Consider the following 17,051-nt stretch of genomic DNA (forward strand, 5'->3'; position numbering starts at 1 on the left):
CAGCTTAAAAACATTGCCTTGGCAGACATTCTGGTTGGAGCTAGTGTTCAACTGCTGCGGCAACGGGAAGAGCGGCTTAAATCAGCGGAGCGAGTACGTTGCAAACAAGCGACAAAAATGGCCCGGCGGCTTCAACGCTGCTCGCGGCGTCAAAACACTGTTGACGCAGCGAGCGAAACGAACGCTGCCATGCAAGTTTGTTGGTTGTTCGTCGTATATTTCGAATGTCCAGAGCGCAGCACATGCGGCATTGCCAACCCAAACTCGTGTTTTCACGTGTTCTGGATGCAACTTGAGAGAACGAAAGCATATAATTGTTGAATATTTTTGAAAGCATGTTGCAGTTTGGCAACTATAACTTTTGAACTTAGACAAAGACCTTAAACCAGCAATGGATCCTTCAAAATTATATTCAATTGCACTTCGTCTGGATATTTCCTGTATCAAAGGAACACTTACTTGTTTCTGGGTAGTTAGCTCATTCGTCAATGTCGAGAGGACAGGTGCAGAGATATGATAGGGCAGGGCGGTTGTATGGTCGGCGAATCTCAACTGGGCTAGAGGCCGATCACGACTGCAGCATGGATGTTTGGGAGTCGGTGTTCACTCGAACGGGCACAGGCACTGTCTATTTAATTTATGTATACTCGCATCTTTGAAATGGCTCGTTTTCCCCAAGTCCGTTCGACACACACATATTCGCTCCTGCAAAGCCGCGCGAAAGCTCTGCCGTCAATGCACAGAAGCCGCGTTTAACTGGAAAAGACGGCGCCAAGGGGAGACAAGGGGTAGCGGGCGCCTTTCCTAAAATATGTCCCGCCACCCTAAGTTGAAACGGCATTGTATGCAAATAAATGCCTACAGCGTCGGCTTGAGGACTCTGTGTAAGCAGCCTCCAGCCTTTAGAGTGCTCGTACCGTTTATCTTTCTTTTATTAGCTTCCCGCCACGAGAAGTCGTACCGCAGGCATTATGAAGCCCATTACAGGAAACATTTCCCCCTTCTGGCGCTCGTCGGCTTCTTTCTGTATTCCGCGCTGCGGCGCTGATCCCCAGTGAGGGATGGCGAGGACGAAAGCGGGCTTATGTTTAAGGCAAGGTCGTGGGGAGGTCCGGAGCGTCTTCAGGAGAAGCTCAGACCCAGACTACACTGTACCCAGAGAATTTGCTTACTCTCTCAGTTGAGAAGAAAAACAATTGGTCACCTGGTTGTACAAGTTTCATCCCCCCCCCCCCCCCCAAGAACGTCTCCTCCCGGTACGTCCCCTCCGCACTTCCCTTGGCAATGAGCACACCGTGCCAATAAGATACCTTTTGTGAGCCCGTGGGCGACAGCATCTCAAAGCAAGCCAAAAAAGACATGCCAAAAGACAAGCCCAGAACCACGAAAAAACCATCAAACGAAAAGGGACGAAAAGGCGGCCGCTAGAGAGGAAGGATAATCCGCTACCCTTGAGGAAGGCTGCTTGGCGTCTGTGTTTGGGAGCTTTCAGGGCACAAAATTTTTGCAGACAACCCCTAAAGAAAGAGAGGGAGACAAAGAGAGAGAGAGAAAGGTATTTTCCCCCCGTGCTCGACGTGCTGGCCTTGTTTGGAAGTGTGCCTGCAGTCGAGGACCCTGATATTTGGTGCGCCTCTCCACTGTCTCTCCGCTTCGAAACTCCTAGCGCCGTCCCTGTCGGGAAGACATACTGTGACCTTGACGGAGATAAACCCCACTTTCGAAGCGCCCAGCAGGCACGTCCACCCACAGCTGTTTTAATCTTTTGTTTCTCGCGTCGATTGCCTACGTTTTTTCTTCGAGCTGAGGAAGAACCCCGGGGAAGGGGGGGGGGGGGGGGTTGCCTGGCGAGGCGTTTGGGGGGGGGGGGCGATCGCCCCCACCGCCCCCCCCCCTTGGATCCGCCACTGCTTTCAAGGCAGGGAAGCATGGTTATCTTGTATAGACCAGCACGCGGCACTGACGTCACGCAGCTGCGTTGGCGCTGCTGGCGGCACAGCGCAGACGCTTCACTTTACGCAAATTTGGTTTTTGCGCATGCACAGTGCTCACACCTGGTGTGGGCAAACGCGGGCTTGCTTATAAACAGGGTGTCGGTCTATAGAATGTGTGCTTATTCAGCAGTCATCCAGGTTTAACATGTTCCAACACTACCGTAGTCTGACTTGATAGTAGAAAATAAATGGCTTCACCTTCACCAGGCTGAGTATGCATGAAGCAGGCATGGCATTAATGTTAGATGATGCAATATATCCTCCTAGACCAATCTTCCAAATCAACCTGGAGAAGGGGTTGAAGAGAATGGGAGCAGTGAAACGAACGACGGCCCAGCGCAAGATTTTAGCGATGCTGAAGGGCTTCAAATGAAGTCTCCACAGAAATCCCTTGAACCTGTATGTTTTTTTATGGTAAGTGCAAATTGGAATTCCTACACATCTAGCCTGTACCTAAGAGGAAGACAACTCTAATGTGGCTGATGCCAATCTTTTGAGGAGCGTAACAAAGGGCTTTGTGAGTATTCAGAACTTTCAAATATTGAAGCGAATGATGTCATATTTTGTTTATACTTTCATCGGATAGGACGGTTCGGCAGTTGTACGAATTTTCAATCTGAGAATGCTCCAGGACACACCATCGTAAAAAGGCAACTGAAACAACTTACAAAAGCCCACACAGAAGTCTGGGAACTGTATGCAAATAAAACTTATTTCAACTCGTTTATTTAAAACGGGAAGTCATCCTGTAATTGTAACCAAAGATCGTTGATCTGTAAAATGTTTGGGCTCCCAGAGCCAATACATGATTTGCTGCGGTACGCTGCTGTGAACCGGTGATGCATGCACGCAGTGCAAGTGCTACAGTGTCAAGGCAGGTGTGGCCGACATGATATGGTATTTATATCCCGTGTTATGAGGAGTCTGCGTCTGTTTAATTACAGCAACTAGCATCCTGCCACTTTACAAATTATCTCCTTGCAACTTTTTTGCCCCTTGCTCTCGCACAAAATAATTATTCGTTTGATATTTAAATGTATTATTATTAGAGGGGAGGTGCAAGGATTTTATGATTAAGAGAATTTGCATCTCGTCATTTTTACGTTGTTTATCACGTCCCGGAAGATAGAGAAAACATCTCCTTCATTAAGAATGTTGCGATTCCGCTGCATAATCTCAAAACAAAAGCCAAGCTTTTTCCCCCACCTGCAGCCGCAAGTGGCAGCCGAAGGAACTACGGCTAGAAGATTGCGTGCCCTCGCTCGGCTCCAAGATGCAGCATAACGCCCGCTAATGTCAGCAGAGAGAGGGAGAGGAAGCATCCTCCGAGATAGCACACGGGAATTTACACGGCACTCCGAATGACGTCACTAGGAGTGCGACCAGGTGTGATACTGAAGACTGGGAGTGAGTTGAGGGGTGCCCGAAATGCCAATAGCTATCTTTTTTTTTTTTTTACGCAACAACTAGGACACGCAGGCGAAATCGGTTTCCTGTTCTTTACTTCAGAAGTGTCAGAGAGCAACCTCCACAAATTTTTGACCGAAGTCCAGAAATCGTTGCACCCCCTTTAAATAGTAACTTTTAAGCTTTGAAGTAAGTGAAGCCTCATGGTTCTTTCTTTTTGTTTTATAGAGGTTTTTCAAAGCACAAGTCGGCCGGTCTGCCAGCCACCTGCAGCCATGCTTGCACTGGATGATTACTTAGCATGTCCAGTGCCAACTGCTATTTAAGCTGCTCTAACCTGATTATACCACATACCCCTGACATGCGGCCGCTGTTACATCGGCCAGACCGGGCGGTGTATAAATGATAGGACTCGGTAACATGCCAATAGCTTGAAGACCTTGACGGCAGCAGGTCACTTAGCCCTACATTGCCGCGACTGCAAGTGCAAGGCGAACCTAGACGAAGTTACCGTCATGGGGCACCATCGAAACCGGTTTGCACGCGAGGTTTTAGAAGCTTTAAACATGCAAGAGAAAGGGGACATGTGTGTTAGTTCACCCTCTGTGACCTTAACCAGAGAAGAGAGAACGTTCTTGCGAGGGGAAGTACCGCCCACAAGTAGACAGACGAGGAGGATGCCTTAGTTTAATAATGAGGAAAAAGAGGAAGAAGTGAAGCAAGCTAGGTATGATTGATCCTAGCCTGTCGATGAAGATGAAGTGTTTCATTAAATTTCAGTTGGTAGTCCAGCGGTTGAATGCGTCTCTCTCGTCCTTCTTACATTTGTGTGCTTGGGTTGTTCAGCTGGTGTCTCCTAAATAAATAAAAAAACTGATTAAATTGACAGTCTGACAATCTTGTGTCTTGTTTTTCAGAAAATACAATGTGCATTTCAGGACGTCGAGCAATGTTTGATGATTTAATCATTTGAACCAGTTAAATTACAAAGTCAACTTCGCTTTTTTTTTTTTTTTTTATGGTAAGTCACGAGTCTGAGTTCTTACAGATTGAGCATGTCCCTGAGGGGGAGGCAACGCTGGTGTAGCTGATGTCACTTTTTCGACAACTGTCGTAGCAATATCAGTCACATCTAACATGTTTCCCCTAAAGCCCCAGTTTGAACATGTATCAAGCCTTTTTCTAATGCATATTTTAGCAGATTATGAGTTAACTTCAAAATGGAACTGCATGGTTCATTCTAGTTTTGTAGAGGTTTTTCAGGGCACAAGTTGGCTGATCTTTTGCAGCCTCCTGCAGCCATGCTTGCACTGCAGGGTTACTTTGCATGTCCAGTGCCAACTGCGATTTAAGCTACTCTCACTTGCCTTAACTGGCATTCTGACTGTCTTGTGTATGTCTTGTTTTTCAGAAGATACGGTTAGCATCTCGAAACGTCGAGCAACGTTTTATGATTTAACTATTTGAACAAGTCGAGTTACGGAGTCAACTTTGCTGGTGTATTTTCATGGTAAGTAAAAAGTTAGTTATTACAGATCGAGCACGACTCTGAGAGGGAGACAACGCTGATCCAGCTGGTGTCACTTCCGACAAGTTTTGTAGTAGTGTCCGTCGCATGTAACATTGTTTTGACCCCAACTGGTGTTACTATAATTCTGTAACATTTTTTATAGAAAACCTGGTTGTATCAGCGTCACAATGAACATTACTTTATGTATAGGGCAGCATCACTAAGGGACTGGCTGTTAAATGAACTGGAGAAATCTGCACCTACAAGCATTGAGCTCATATTCTTACCAAAGGTCTATTTTAGCAGTGAACACGTAAAGGCACAGCTCTGTCTCTGTGGAATGTGAAAACAGCATTCTCTTTATTTTCAAGCATGAGTGCCGACGCAGATGAGTGAGAGTGACGTTTGGTGTTGTCTAAGGGTGCTTTATATCGCTGTTTAAAAATACAATGACTGCGGTGGTCAGTCGGACTGCAGATAATGTTTTGTAATCCCACTACCTTCTATAATTCTGCACATTGGTCTGAATGCCAGAACTGACAGAAGAAACAACTGACATTGAGGAAACTTGCTGCAGATGCATTGCTCAGCTGTGTTGCCTGCTTTCCACAACAGGTTGTGGCAGCTCTCGATTGTATACATTGGTGCCCATTGTCAAATTTAAATAATGTAGTTCTATTTTTCACAGACTAAAGTTGCACCTTAAAAGTTTTCATGGGAATCTGTGTCACAAAAAGAAAACCTTTGATAAGTTCAGCTTGCTAAATGAAGGCATTGATTCTTCCAGCTCATTTTACAGCCCACCTATCTATTGACACCGCCCTATGCGGAGAGCAAGTCGTCTCCTTCTTGCACAGACATTACGGTGATGTCAGAACGGTGACGAGCTCTCATTGTCTTTGATTGGAAGGGTATAGTGGGTAGACCACAATGCTAGACACCATGAGGTCTACCCCCTATTTTTTTTTGTTCAATCAGCCAATAAGAGCTCGGCCTTCTGACATCACCGCAACCCCTGTGCAAGAAGCAGACAAACTTGTGCTCCACATAGGATTACGGATACTCAAGAGTGCTTTCCTAGTATAAGTTACGGAAAGCCTACTCTGTTTGCCCTTTTACCGACAACTTTTAAGCACTTTTACGGATACTAGAGCGATTTCCGTAATAGGTTTTACGGAATGCATATTCCAGTCCGTTGTTTTACGGACAGCTCTTGAATAGCGTTACAGATAGCAGAGCACTTTTCATAATCTGTCTTGCGGAATGTCCTTTTATTTACGGATTGTGTATGTGTTTAAAAGGATTTTTCCGTTATTAGAATTACGGATGACCTTTCCGGCAGCATAGGTGCCAGAGAATTTCTCCGTAAAAGAGGGCAAATATTTTTACAGATGGGCTATTGGCATTACCGCTTTGTCGCAGCTCATTATTATTGTTTCATGAAGAGTGCAGACAAAAAGCATCCGCGAGCGTAGTTCAGATATGTCTGCTGCTCGCGTTCATCCGTGGAAGCCAGGGCTGCCTGTCGTAGCATGCATGCTTGCTCTCTAGCTTCAGCTGAGTCGCATACGTTTTGTAAATTAAAGTATACGGTCGTCCCGAAAGGTTCAGACATCGAGGGCGTTTCTCTGAAACATACTTTGGGTGCACGTGGGCCCGTTTGTGAAGGAATGTCCCTGTTTCCTAAAAAACACAAATTTCAAAAGTGAAAGAAAAAAACAAGAAATAAGGACGGGTACACACTTATTCCCTTGTTCGAATTCAATATGAGCAGCTGTCACCATTGCTGAGAAACCCTCAGCACCGGCATTAGATTCCAAGTTATAGCATTTTTGAACTTCTGCATTGGAAATGACGCAATAACATTGGTAAAATGTTTGCTCCAAAAGTGAGAATGTCTGCCCCAAAACCAGTTTTTGCCTGCTACAAGAGCTCCAGATCACCATTTGTCAGTTCCACCAATGCAGTAACCAGTTGCTTTAACTTAATTTATTCTAACTCTGCTGTTTGTTTTACCTTTTCAGATCGAGCATCGCTCAAGGCAGGCGTTTTCTGTGACCTGATAAAGATACAACAGGTTTGATTTTGCATTTTACCTGTCATTTTATTGGCTGTTCTCCTTGAAGTTAACTTGCAGTGATCCTGTGGCAGTCGAAAGTATTAATAGTTTCTCTGGCAACGCTGCAATCTGGTTAGCCTATCCTATCAGCTCAGCAGTGATCACAATCACACCTTCCATCAAATATGTTCCATCAAAGACCACCACAATATGTTCCATCAAAGACCACCACAATACGTTCCATCAAAGACCACCACAGTATGTTCCATCAAAGACCACCACATACGTAATTTGGGACATTCCATCAGTGGCAGTCAGACGTCATCTGATGGACCATCAGGCCACGTTCCACCAGGGCTGCTGACTGGCAGTCAGTGTCCCAAATTACGTACCTTGATGGAATTTTCAATAGGGTACTTGGTTAGATTACGTCTACACATGACCCTAATCTCCGACGCACAGGCCAGAAGGTCTCCATGTTGCACAGACGCCACCAAAGTCTCGAGACACCGTCTGCAAGGTAAGAGATTAACTATCCTGCGCACCCTGTCTTTTTTTTTTCTTGTAAGACTGCTAAGCATATATTGTGAAATTAAGCTGGCTGCTTGGTGAGATCAAGTGTACTAATGACTCTGACCTCCGATGCACAGGCTAGAAGATCTGCACGTTGCATGAACATCACAGCCCTGATGCACCGTCTGGCGAGGTATGTAATCAACTATCCTGCAGACACTGATTCCTTTTTCTTTTACTTGTCAAACTCCTGAACATAATTTGTGAAATTGGTCAAGGTATTTGTTTAGGTCATGTGTTAATTTCTAACGCGCACGCGAGAATGACTCCGCATGTGACACGGACGTTGCCGCACCGTCGGCCCAGTTACACACTTCTGCACTTTGTTTTTGTGGACGCTGCTGTATTGTCATATCGTTTTGTCATGCTTGCCACTTCCCATAACAAGAATTGTACATATATGAGAAACATTTCAAAATTACTTCAAACATTCACTATGTAAGCATCCCATGTCTGATCTAAAACTTGCTTTAAAAATTCACAACTTTCATCGGTTCAAGGGTGCACGTTTGTCGTAGTCATATTCAGGATATTGTTGATCCTTAAATTCGGGATAAAGTAGATTCTTCAGCTGGAGCCAATTTACCTGTAGCCACATATTCTGTAAACCTCAGTTGCCCCGGAGAAAATATGTTGTCAGCCATGTGATGCAACAGATTTCTTGCTTTCTCTTTATCGCCAATGTACTAAAAAAAAAACTCAAAAGGTTTGTCCTATTCCAGCAAAAAGGAGAACAGTACTACATGGTTCCACAACTAGTTCATTTATAAAATATGCCTAATTACAGTGTTTGTATTTTATTTGCTGCATAATTCACAAGTTCACATATCCATTGGGAGCTGCCTATGCAGCTTGATGTCCTAAGGTAGCGATAGCGAATTGAACAAGTTGGTAAGCGTTATACATGGTGAGAACAGCTCAAACGACGAAGATGAAGTGAAGAAACGCACCACACGACGGTATTGTGTATGAGGCAGACTTGTGCCTATCTTAAATACTCTACTCAAGATACTGTATCTTAAATAATTTTTGAAGTATCTTGATATCTTGCAAATACCTTTGATATAGAGTATTTGATACTCTATTTTAATTACAATTCCGAGTATCTTTTACTCATTATCTTAAATACATTTTTGACATTCCGCCATTTTCCGAGTTTTTCGGTATGAAGTGGCGTGGGCGTGGCACGAGCAAACGTGAACAGTCGTTCGAGCCACCAAATCCTGTTGCTAACTCCAATTAGCTACAGTGACTTTGACTGAACTCATGAAAACATCGCTTTTTTCGCCAATTGTGACTCATATTTCAGCCCAAAGTTCGTACCATGAAGGTTCTCCCCTCACCTTCCCAAAGGCGTCTTTTGTTTCTACAGAGTTTCCCACCAAGAAATCGTCCAACACAAGGTGTGATTTTACGGAAGCAAAGATGCCACCCTGAGGCGCAACGCAGACCGGGAAACGACCTACGACAACAATGCAGACTTGAGTGTCAAGAAAATAACAAGTGGAAGAAAATGAGAAGTGGACACACAAAAAAGTAGACATTTTGTTTAGATTTTTGTATATTTAATCCCGCTAGTGCAAAACGTCGAGATTTTTTTTCTTCTTTTCTTTGTGTTGTAAGTCGGGCACTTATTGCTCTCGCAAACACTGTCTGTAAGCGAACATTGATAAGCAGAGAACAGGACAGAAAACAAACTGCGAGCTGGACGACTTCTCAAAGTGCCAACAAAGTGTCCCCCAACGTTCAGTGCCTTTCTGAACGCAACCAACTTGAAGAAGGTGCGACCACTGCCGTGGCTATTATGTGGGTTCTCTTTGTTATCCATTCACTCATATCCGTGTCCCAAGTTCACTTATAGTGAACTTGCCATATAGGAAATATGGATTGCAGTTAAGCGATGCGTCTAAGGTATGCCGCAGAACGTTATATTCAGCGCTGTCACTATTGGCGAAGCGCTCTGACCCGTTTGTCGCCCCTACACCTCGATGTTTACCCAACACAAGGCCTGTGCACATGCCCATAGGCGTTGTGGGCATGTTCATATTATCTTTTTCAAAAAAGCGCGCGGCAGAGTGTAATGAAAAAATACGAACAATTAGTGAAGTGATGTTAAGTGCCGGATCTCTCCCGAAAGCAGTCGTCTTCAGTCAGAGGATGCAAACTTGACCCATTTGTGCTTTTGTGCTGAGCTTGGTACCCTGCATGCTGCTCTGTTCATGCAGGCCGGAGTGGTAACAAAAGAGACCTTCCTCCCACTCAAGCGACCGGAGAACACGAACTCCAGCCAAACGCTGACGCCGCGTTCGGTTCAGTCAGCCGTGCGCTGAGCCATTGTATTTGTTGTCCCCATCCATCTGGCTCTACAGTTAACCGTTTTAGGCGCCGCGGTCTGATATCCTTCCCAATAGCTAAAGCGACCCCTTTCTTGTTGTCGCAGAAATGTATTGTAACATCTATCAGTGATATTGCCACGCGCGTTGCCCAGAGAGCGCGTGGCCGAATAAAAAAAAAAAAAAAAAGCGAGCGCGTGGCTGAATGGTTATCGCGCTTGGCTCTCGCGCGGAGGCTCGGGGTTCGACACCAGGAAGCGGACTCCTCTTTTATTTATTCTTCCAACTTGACATTCTCATAAGTTCGAGAACCTTGTCGTCTGATGGAGTTACAAATGTCCTACGTGCCAAACTTTCTACGCCGAATGTTCCAGAAACACGCGCGGGCACAAAAGGTGCTCCGAGTGGCGATCCTGCTGTTTCGCCGACATCGACGCCTGCGACGCTAGCCTTTGTCTATATTGTTTTGGGCACAAGTTCGCCCCATTAAACTTTTAGTTTGTTCAGTTATTCAGCGCCTCATCATTTGCCATTCGTGACAATATTACTGCATAAACTGGCCCTACGATAATTTTCCCCGTTCTCTGTTGTTGCGTGCTAATAAGCCATTCTCGTAACCCAGATTTGCGCAGCAGTATAATTGTCGTTGTCACTGGCGTCGATACAAATTACTCAATGCGGAAATATCTTCAAAACTATTTGAATTACATTTTTAAGTATTTGTACTCTACTCAAGATACACTACAGTGAAAGTAACCTTAGCAGTATTTGAAATACTTTATGAAGCAGGTATCTGGAAACTAAACTTAAATACATTTATCGAGTATTTTGTCCAACACTGGTATGAGGTCAGAAATCCAGGTAAATTTAGAGATACAGCAAAGGAGTGTGGGTAGGTTGGCATTGGGGGCACATTGGAATACACCGAATGAGGGAGTACAGGGGGATATGGGTGGGCATTTTTCAAGAGTAGACACCGATCAGTAAAGTAAAGTTTGAAGAAAGACTAGCTGAAATTGAGGATATACGGTGGGCAGCAAAAGTGTACAAGTATTTATATATAAAAACTCTAAACACTAAGTGGACAAACCGAACCCGAAAGCTGAGATCTAAATACATTCAACGAGATGGGGCTGATCAGAGTATATCGGTAAAAAAGGGAGTAAAGGAAGCAGAGAACAAATTGTGGGAAGATAGAAAGCAGGGGAAATCAGCCTTAACAATATACAGGGCCCAAAAACAAGAAAGAAAAAAGGAACAGTTGTATGATAATTCATTGAGGAACTCATTACTGTTTGAAGCTAGAACGGGGGTGTTAAGAAGGAAAACATATAGGGCTAAATTTCAGGAAATTAACACTTTATGCAACATATGCAACTACGAAAGGAAAACTATAAAACACGTAATTTTAAGGTGCACGGGGCTTCGTCCCACCCTCTTGGGGGGATGACTACGGATTTGGAGGGGGCACTGGGAGGGGGGGGGGGATGATTTACAGACATGGATGGACGAATTGCGGTAACTAAGAGGAGATTGAAAAATTGGTAGAACAGATCTAGGGAAGGGTAAGAAAAATACAGATAAAATAAGCAATGGAACACTTTAAAAGGGGAAGGGGGTTCTGGTTATAAGAAAATTTATACAAATTAAGAAAAATGGTGACGAAATGTTAGGCTGGGTGACGCAAGCTGCCGCCCGTTACAAAGGGTATCGCCATTACCATCCACCCATCCATCCATCGTCGAGGTACGGGTAAGTAAGTTTCTAAACCTGAACATTCTGAAATAACGGAAACTCTCAATGTACGGATAGTTGCAGCAGTAAACTGAGGATAGAATACATGGCGCCACAAAAAAAAAAAAAAAAAAGAGATTATAACTTCCGTCTCGAGCTCTCTTCTCATTAAATATTTATTTCTATTGAACGTGGCGAAGAAATTACCAAAGATAATTTGCCCGCGGCAGGGAATCAAAGTTTTCACCTTCTTTTTTTGAGTAATTTTAATACATCGATGCTACAATCGACGATACCGTAAAACGTCTCAGCAATACCGGCTCTGACCATTCTGGAGGGTTTAAATTTATTCATATATTCAGCACAAGAAATAATAATATTAAATCGAAACACGTATTGCTGGCACGGATAGGATTGGGTGACACAGAATGTGCAGTGTGATATTTGAAAAGAGGCGTTACTCTAGTGTCATGCTCCCACATAACTCGAGACGACAACTTTACACTCTACAGCGTGAACACTGACGCTTCCATCCCATTTTAAACGGTCGCTATAAATCAGGTTCTTAGCGTATCGCGCTACAATACATGGCTTGCATGCGACGTCATTCAGAAATGCACGAATGTGGTGGAAGCTGTCACTAAAATTGGGGAAATATTGGCTCACCCGAGTAATCCCGAAGATTCAAAAGCTATATTTTTTATATACTTTGCACGCACACTCAAAATATATTTCCTTTCACCGTGTCCCTTATTTGGGCCAAATTTTAATTGAAGAATAGGTAAGCCAATTGTATTTTCTTTTCATTTAATCAATTTTTCCGTCGTAATAAAGGCCATAATAGCCCAGAACGATTTGGGATGATTGTGGGGAAAAATACTTCAAATAATTTTTTCGTTCACAAAACAAGTTTTTATTTTCTTTTGTTTTAACTTCGGAGGTTTCATGCATTCATACTTTCAATTGATGACTACACCACCTTGGGCATCTCTGTAGTAAATCCCAGCGCGATACATTGAGCAACCGATTTTTGCCGACCGTCCAAAGTAGGATCCAAGCGTTAGTGTACATGCGGTACAAGGCAACTATTTCGACTCCGAGAGTAAGCGCATGTATGTAGCAGTGTTGCGGAGTTGCCACTCCGGAGTTGGAATGATTCCGGAATTATTCCGAATTTTTTCGACCCCGGAATGGAATGGGAATGGAATGACGGCAGCGTTGAGGGGAATGGAATGGGAATGGAATTAGATGCCTTTTGCCCGGAATGGAATGGAATGGACCCGTTCTTCTCTTTTTTTCTTTTTTCTTTTTTTTTGTTTACGGTCAGCGAATTTGAGCCAGTCAGCGAGCCAGTTGCTCAGAAATAAAATGAGCGGGCGGGAAACAGCTAACCCGCGTGGAGCTCTAGACTTATACGCAAAAAATGCAATACAAAAAAGAAGCGTCAAAGCAAAGAGCAGTGGGGGGAGGGAGGGGGGGGGGGTGGCGCCTTTCGCGCAGGCGACGGGCTTTAAAGGAGCTGTGCAACGATATTCAATTGGAATGTTTTTCACTTTACACGCGCTTACTGGCACACCTGGGACTCAAGGATACTCACACGCAACGCCATTGGCCAAGAAACTCCTTTGTTGCGGTGTAATTTCAAGGACAAAAGCGATCATTTTCATTCAATCTCTCCTTTGCAAAATTTGATGACGTAACTCGGGGATCGCAGTACACCCAAGTGACGATATTTGAATGCGGTTCATAGATTGGACCCGAGCCTTGCGTGGGCACTCGACTTGGGCTCGTGACAATTGCTAGCTCGAGAAGCATCCGGGTTGTGACCCGTGTCCAATCGCTGCAACGACGACAACAGCCGAGCCTTAACAATGTCTGGAACTCAGCGCGTGTCCTGCGTTTTGCCAACCCCAGCGCGTGGCTATGATCAACACTGGCGGCATATAATCGGCTCCAGATCACGTGGCCGCTTGTTCTGGCTGCGAGTTGAGGGGGTGAACGCTGCTCGTTTTTCTTAAATTTTTTTTCTGGGACTTCTATTGCGTGGGGTGAAAAACGAACGCGTGTTTCATAGGTCATTAACGTTAGGGATCCGTTTTAAGCGGTATTTGTGCACAGTACAAAAATTGTTGCATCGCTCCTTTAATGGCGCTACACGAGAGCAAGCGAAACAAGAAACGAAGCACCAAGCAAGAGAAACGAAAGCGTGGAGAACACACGCACGCACAAACTGAGATCTGAGAGTGGGGGACGACTCATAACTTGCAGAGCTCCGATAACTCGTTGAGTCGCGCGCCGCCGAACGATGATCAGTTATTGTTTTCGTATAGTTCAAGGAGCGTTGTTTAGCAGGCAGCCAAACCTGCTGCCTTCCACGTTCATTCGCGCGCACCTCTTTGAAGTGCGAATAGTGGGTTTGCTTCGGCATTAAAACAAAGCAATATTCACTTCTCTCTTCTCTTGCACTTCGCTCCGACACTTGTTTTATTATTCTGCATTTTTACGTATAAATCCGCCTTTTACTTGGTCTTTGTTCTGATGCTTGTTTTCTGTGTTATATGTTTTACATTCAAGTGGGTTAGGGTTACAAGCAAACAAGCAGATTCCCGCTCATTTCCTTCGACTTTAGACTCTGCCTACTTTTCTTCACCTTGTGATGGACCGCTGCGGACGCTACGAGTCACCCCAGGCAATCCAGCCCCGTGAGCGGGACTATACGCAAGGCGCGTTGCTGCGCCTCAGGGTCTCGCGACACTCAGAAGGCACTGGATTGGTTTCGATGGCTCTCGTGCTGTCTGGTGCGGTCCATCGTAAGGTGAAGTAGATTGTCGTCACCGCTCTTGTTGCTTGACCGAACTGACTAGACCTGCAGAAAGACTGCTTCGTGACATGGTCTCTCGTGCCGCGCCGTAGAGGTTGCACTTAGTCAGAGAATGTGTTCTTGCCGCTGTGCATGGAGTCGCTTTCAGCAGCGTACTAACCGTATTGCTGTGCAGGTATTTGAAGAATACAGTACTTAATATAGCTTATTTTTGCGCCACGCACGAACTGGATATTTTTATGGTCTTATCAAACAAACACGCTGGCCGCGTATGTCCTAGAAGACAAATGCAAAAAAAAGTTTGCCAAAGAAAATTAGTGGATTTACGTTTCGCTGTTTGTTGTGAGCGACGTGGTCTAAAGAACGATGTTTTAAACAAGCATCGACATATCAAGAGGCTTTCTCGATGATTGCAGTACAATTTAAACAAACACTTTGCGCCACCAGCGCTCCGCTTAGTAAAATCAGTGTTTGTTTTTTTTTTTTTTGGGGGGGGGGGGAGGGGGGGGGGGCATTTTGCATTTTGTTGCAATTGTCTACGCGTTTGATAATGTCAGCTTTATGGTGCTTATGCCGGCAACAAAATGTAGCTGGAAACAGCGAATTTTTACGTTTTGGAATTAGAGGAATGGAATGGAACGATTCAGCCATTCCAGGAGTGGGAATGGGCCCAGTGTCCCCATTCCTAGGAGTTGAAAGGAATTGAATTATCGCAAACTCTAATTCCCCGGAATGGAATCGGAATGGAATGGGGGTGCCCATTCCGCAACACTGGTATGTAGCGTCGACCCCTGACAAAGGGAAACAAAAGCGTTCCCGCACGATTTGTTCACAGGGTAGAAATGCCAGCTTGAAGGGATCGTGTTTTTGAAGACAACGTAACAGTTGAAGTTGTGGAGACTAGAGGCAACATCATCGAAGTTCATGTTCTGACATTGGATAAGGACAGATTTATCTTTAGTGTGTTCAACCAAAACGAAGACGACAAGACGTCAAGCAAAAGTATGTATGCTTCGACGTGTTTAACAGAGAGGTTTAGCATAGCGAACGCAACGCACTGAGTTGCAATCGAGAACTCATGTCGCCACCTCGAAGCACGGCCGTGTATGCGTTAGCGTCGACCCCTGACTATAATCCATGCTAAAGACATAAAAGAAAAGAAATTAACATAAAGCTTCTGGTGACTATCAGCTGCTTAGGATTAGCTTAAACCGTACAAGTGGTTGATTTTCGGTCATTGCCGCAGCAATGACATAATATTTCCTGATTCTCTATTCTATTTTTTTTCAACAAGGTCATAGCGAAGTGAGAATAGAATGAACGCAGGTTAATGAGCAATTTTTAAAGAGACAAAACCCGAGCACTCACCTGAGTAACACGTTGAGTATGGAAGACTTGCCAGTCCTAAAGGCTCCGGCCACCGAGAGCACGACCACGGGGAGGTTCCGAACGTCCTTCTGGAGCAAAACACTTCGAAGCGCCTCAGAATTTAGAATGAGCTTGCCTTGCTTATTAACTGCAATCACGGTGACTGGTTTACCGACCAGTCGTTTGCCATCGGCTGCGGTGTCCACACCAGGCATTGTTTCGTTCTCCTATTTAACCGCGCGCTCGAGTCTAGAGCCTTTATCGGTTGTCTAGGCAGCAAGTCACTCGCTCGTCTGAGCTCCGGGGCTTTACTTTCCAATCTGAAAGCTCGCAGTAGGCCTCCGCCGTTAAATAATGGTGTTCGTCTGCTTCTTGCGCAAGGGGTAGTGGTGACATCAGAACGCCGAGCCCTGATTGGCTGATCGCGACCCCCTATCTGAGCGTCGTCTGCTCCTTCGCAACGTCGTCTGCGTCTGCGTATGAGAAACACGTGTTTCCCGTCTCCCTATCTAGGCCTAGCACACGCAGGCCGTGTGGCCGTGGGAGCGTTATGGTGACGTCATCCCAGATACGGAGGCAAGGCCGCATTCCTCGAAGAGGGCGTGTCTTCCCTCGCCCTTTGGGTTAATGTGCCGCTGGCGCACCCCTGGAAATGATTATGGACGTGGCCCATCTGCGGTATAAGCCACACCACCTACCCCGGGCGCGTCCATTTTCCGCTGGCTAGGGTGCCTGCATGTCTGTCTGTCTCAGGGTGAAGACATCCATTGTTGCACTAAATGTGCCAGCGCGTGACGCTCTCGCGCACTCGGTGCATGACTCGGGCGGTAAAATGGCGTCTATGCATTAGCTAAAGCTACGCGCTCGAGCTGAGTGACACCGGATTACGCGCACTTCAAAAGGCATGAAAAACAATTGAGCGGAAAAATGGCTGAGATGTCACCACTCAAGCAAAGGCGCGCGTGTGTATGAAGGCACTCTACCGCTGGCTAGATAAGCGGCCACGGACGGCGGCCGTGACTCGCCTCGCGGCGCGCGACTGCTCTTTGTGCATATCTTAACTGATAGCGACTCTCCGGCGTTTTCGGCGCGCGACTGCTCTTTGTGCATATCTTAACTGATAGCGACTCTCCGGCGTTTTCTTTTTTATTTATTCTCGCCAGGTCTGCCCCTCGCGCGGGGGCTTGGGGCCAACACATCCATCGTGCCATTACATCCATCGAGCAAATACGTCCAATTTCGTGCCATTACA

General features: G+C 45.4%; 1 protein-coding gene across 2 annotated transcripts in view; it reads right to left on the reverse strand.

Moving 5' to 3' along the window:
• Window positions 1-16,804, reverse strand: part of LOC8026212 (atlastin-3) — a 159,835-nt gene extending 143,031 nt beyond the window's left edge. Inside the window, exon 1 of one of the 2 annotated variants that reach the window (XM_040211141.3) lies at window positions 15,800-16,804. In XM_040211141.3, the coding sequence (XP_040067075.1) occupies window positions 15,800-16,014 (215 nt within the window). In that variant the 5' untranslated portion in view covers window positions 16,015-16,804. The remainder of the gene's footprint in view (window positions 1-15,799) is intronic. The other variant, XM_040211140.2, reaches the window with a different exon arrangement.
• Window positions 16,805-17,051: the final 247 nt, after the last annotated feature.

The sequence above is a fragment of the Ixodes scapularis genome, unplaced genomic scaffold, assembly GCF_016920785.2.
Source record: "Ixodes scapularis isolate PalLabHiFi unplaced genomic scaffold, ASM1692078v2 PGA_scaffold0__279_contigs__length_252992795, whole genome shotgun sequence".
Taxonomy (NCBI): Eukaryota; Metazoa; Arthropoda; class Arachnida; order Ixodida; family Ixodidae; genus Ixodes; species Ixodes scapularis.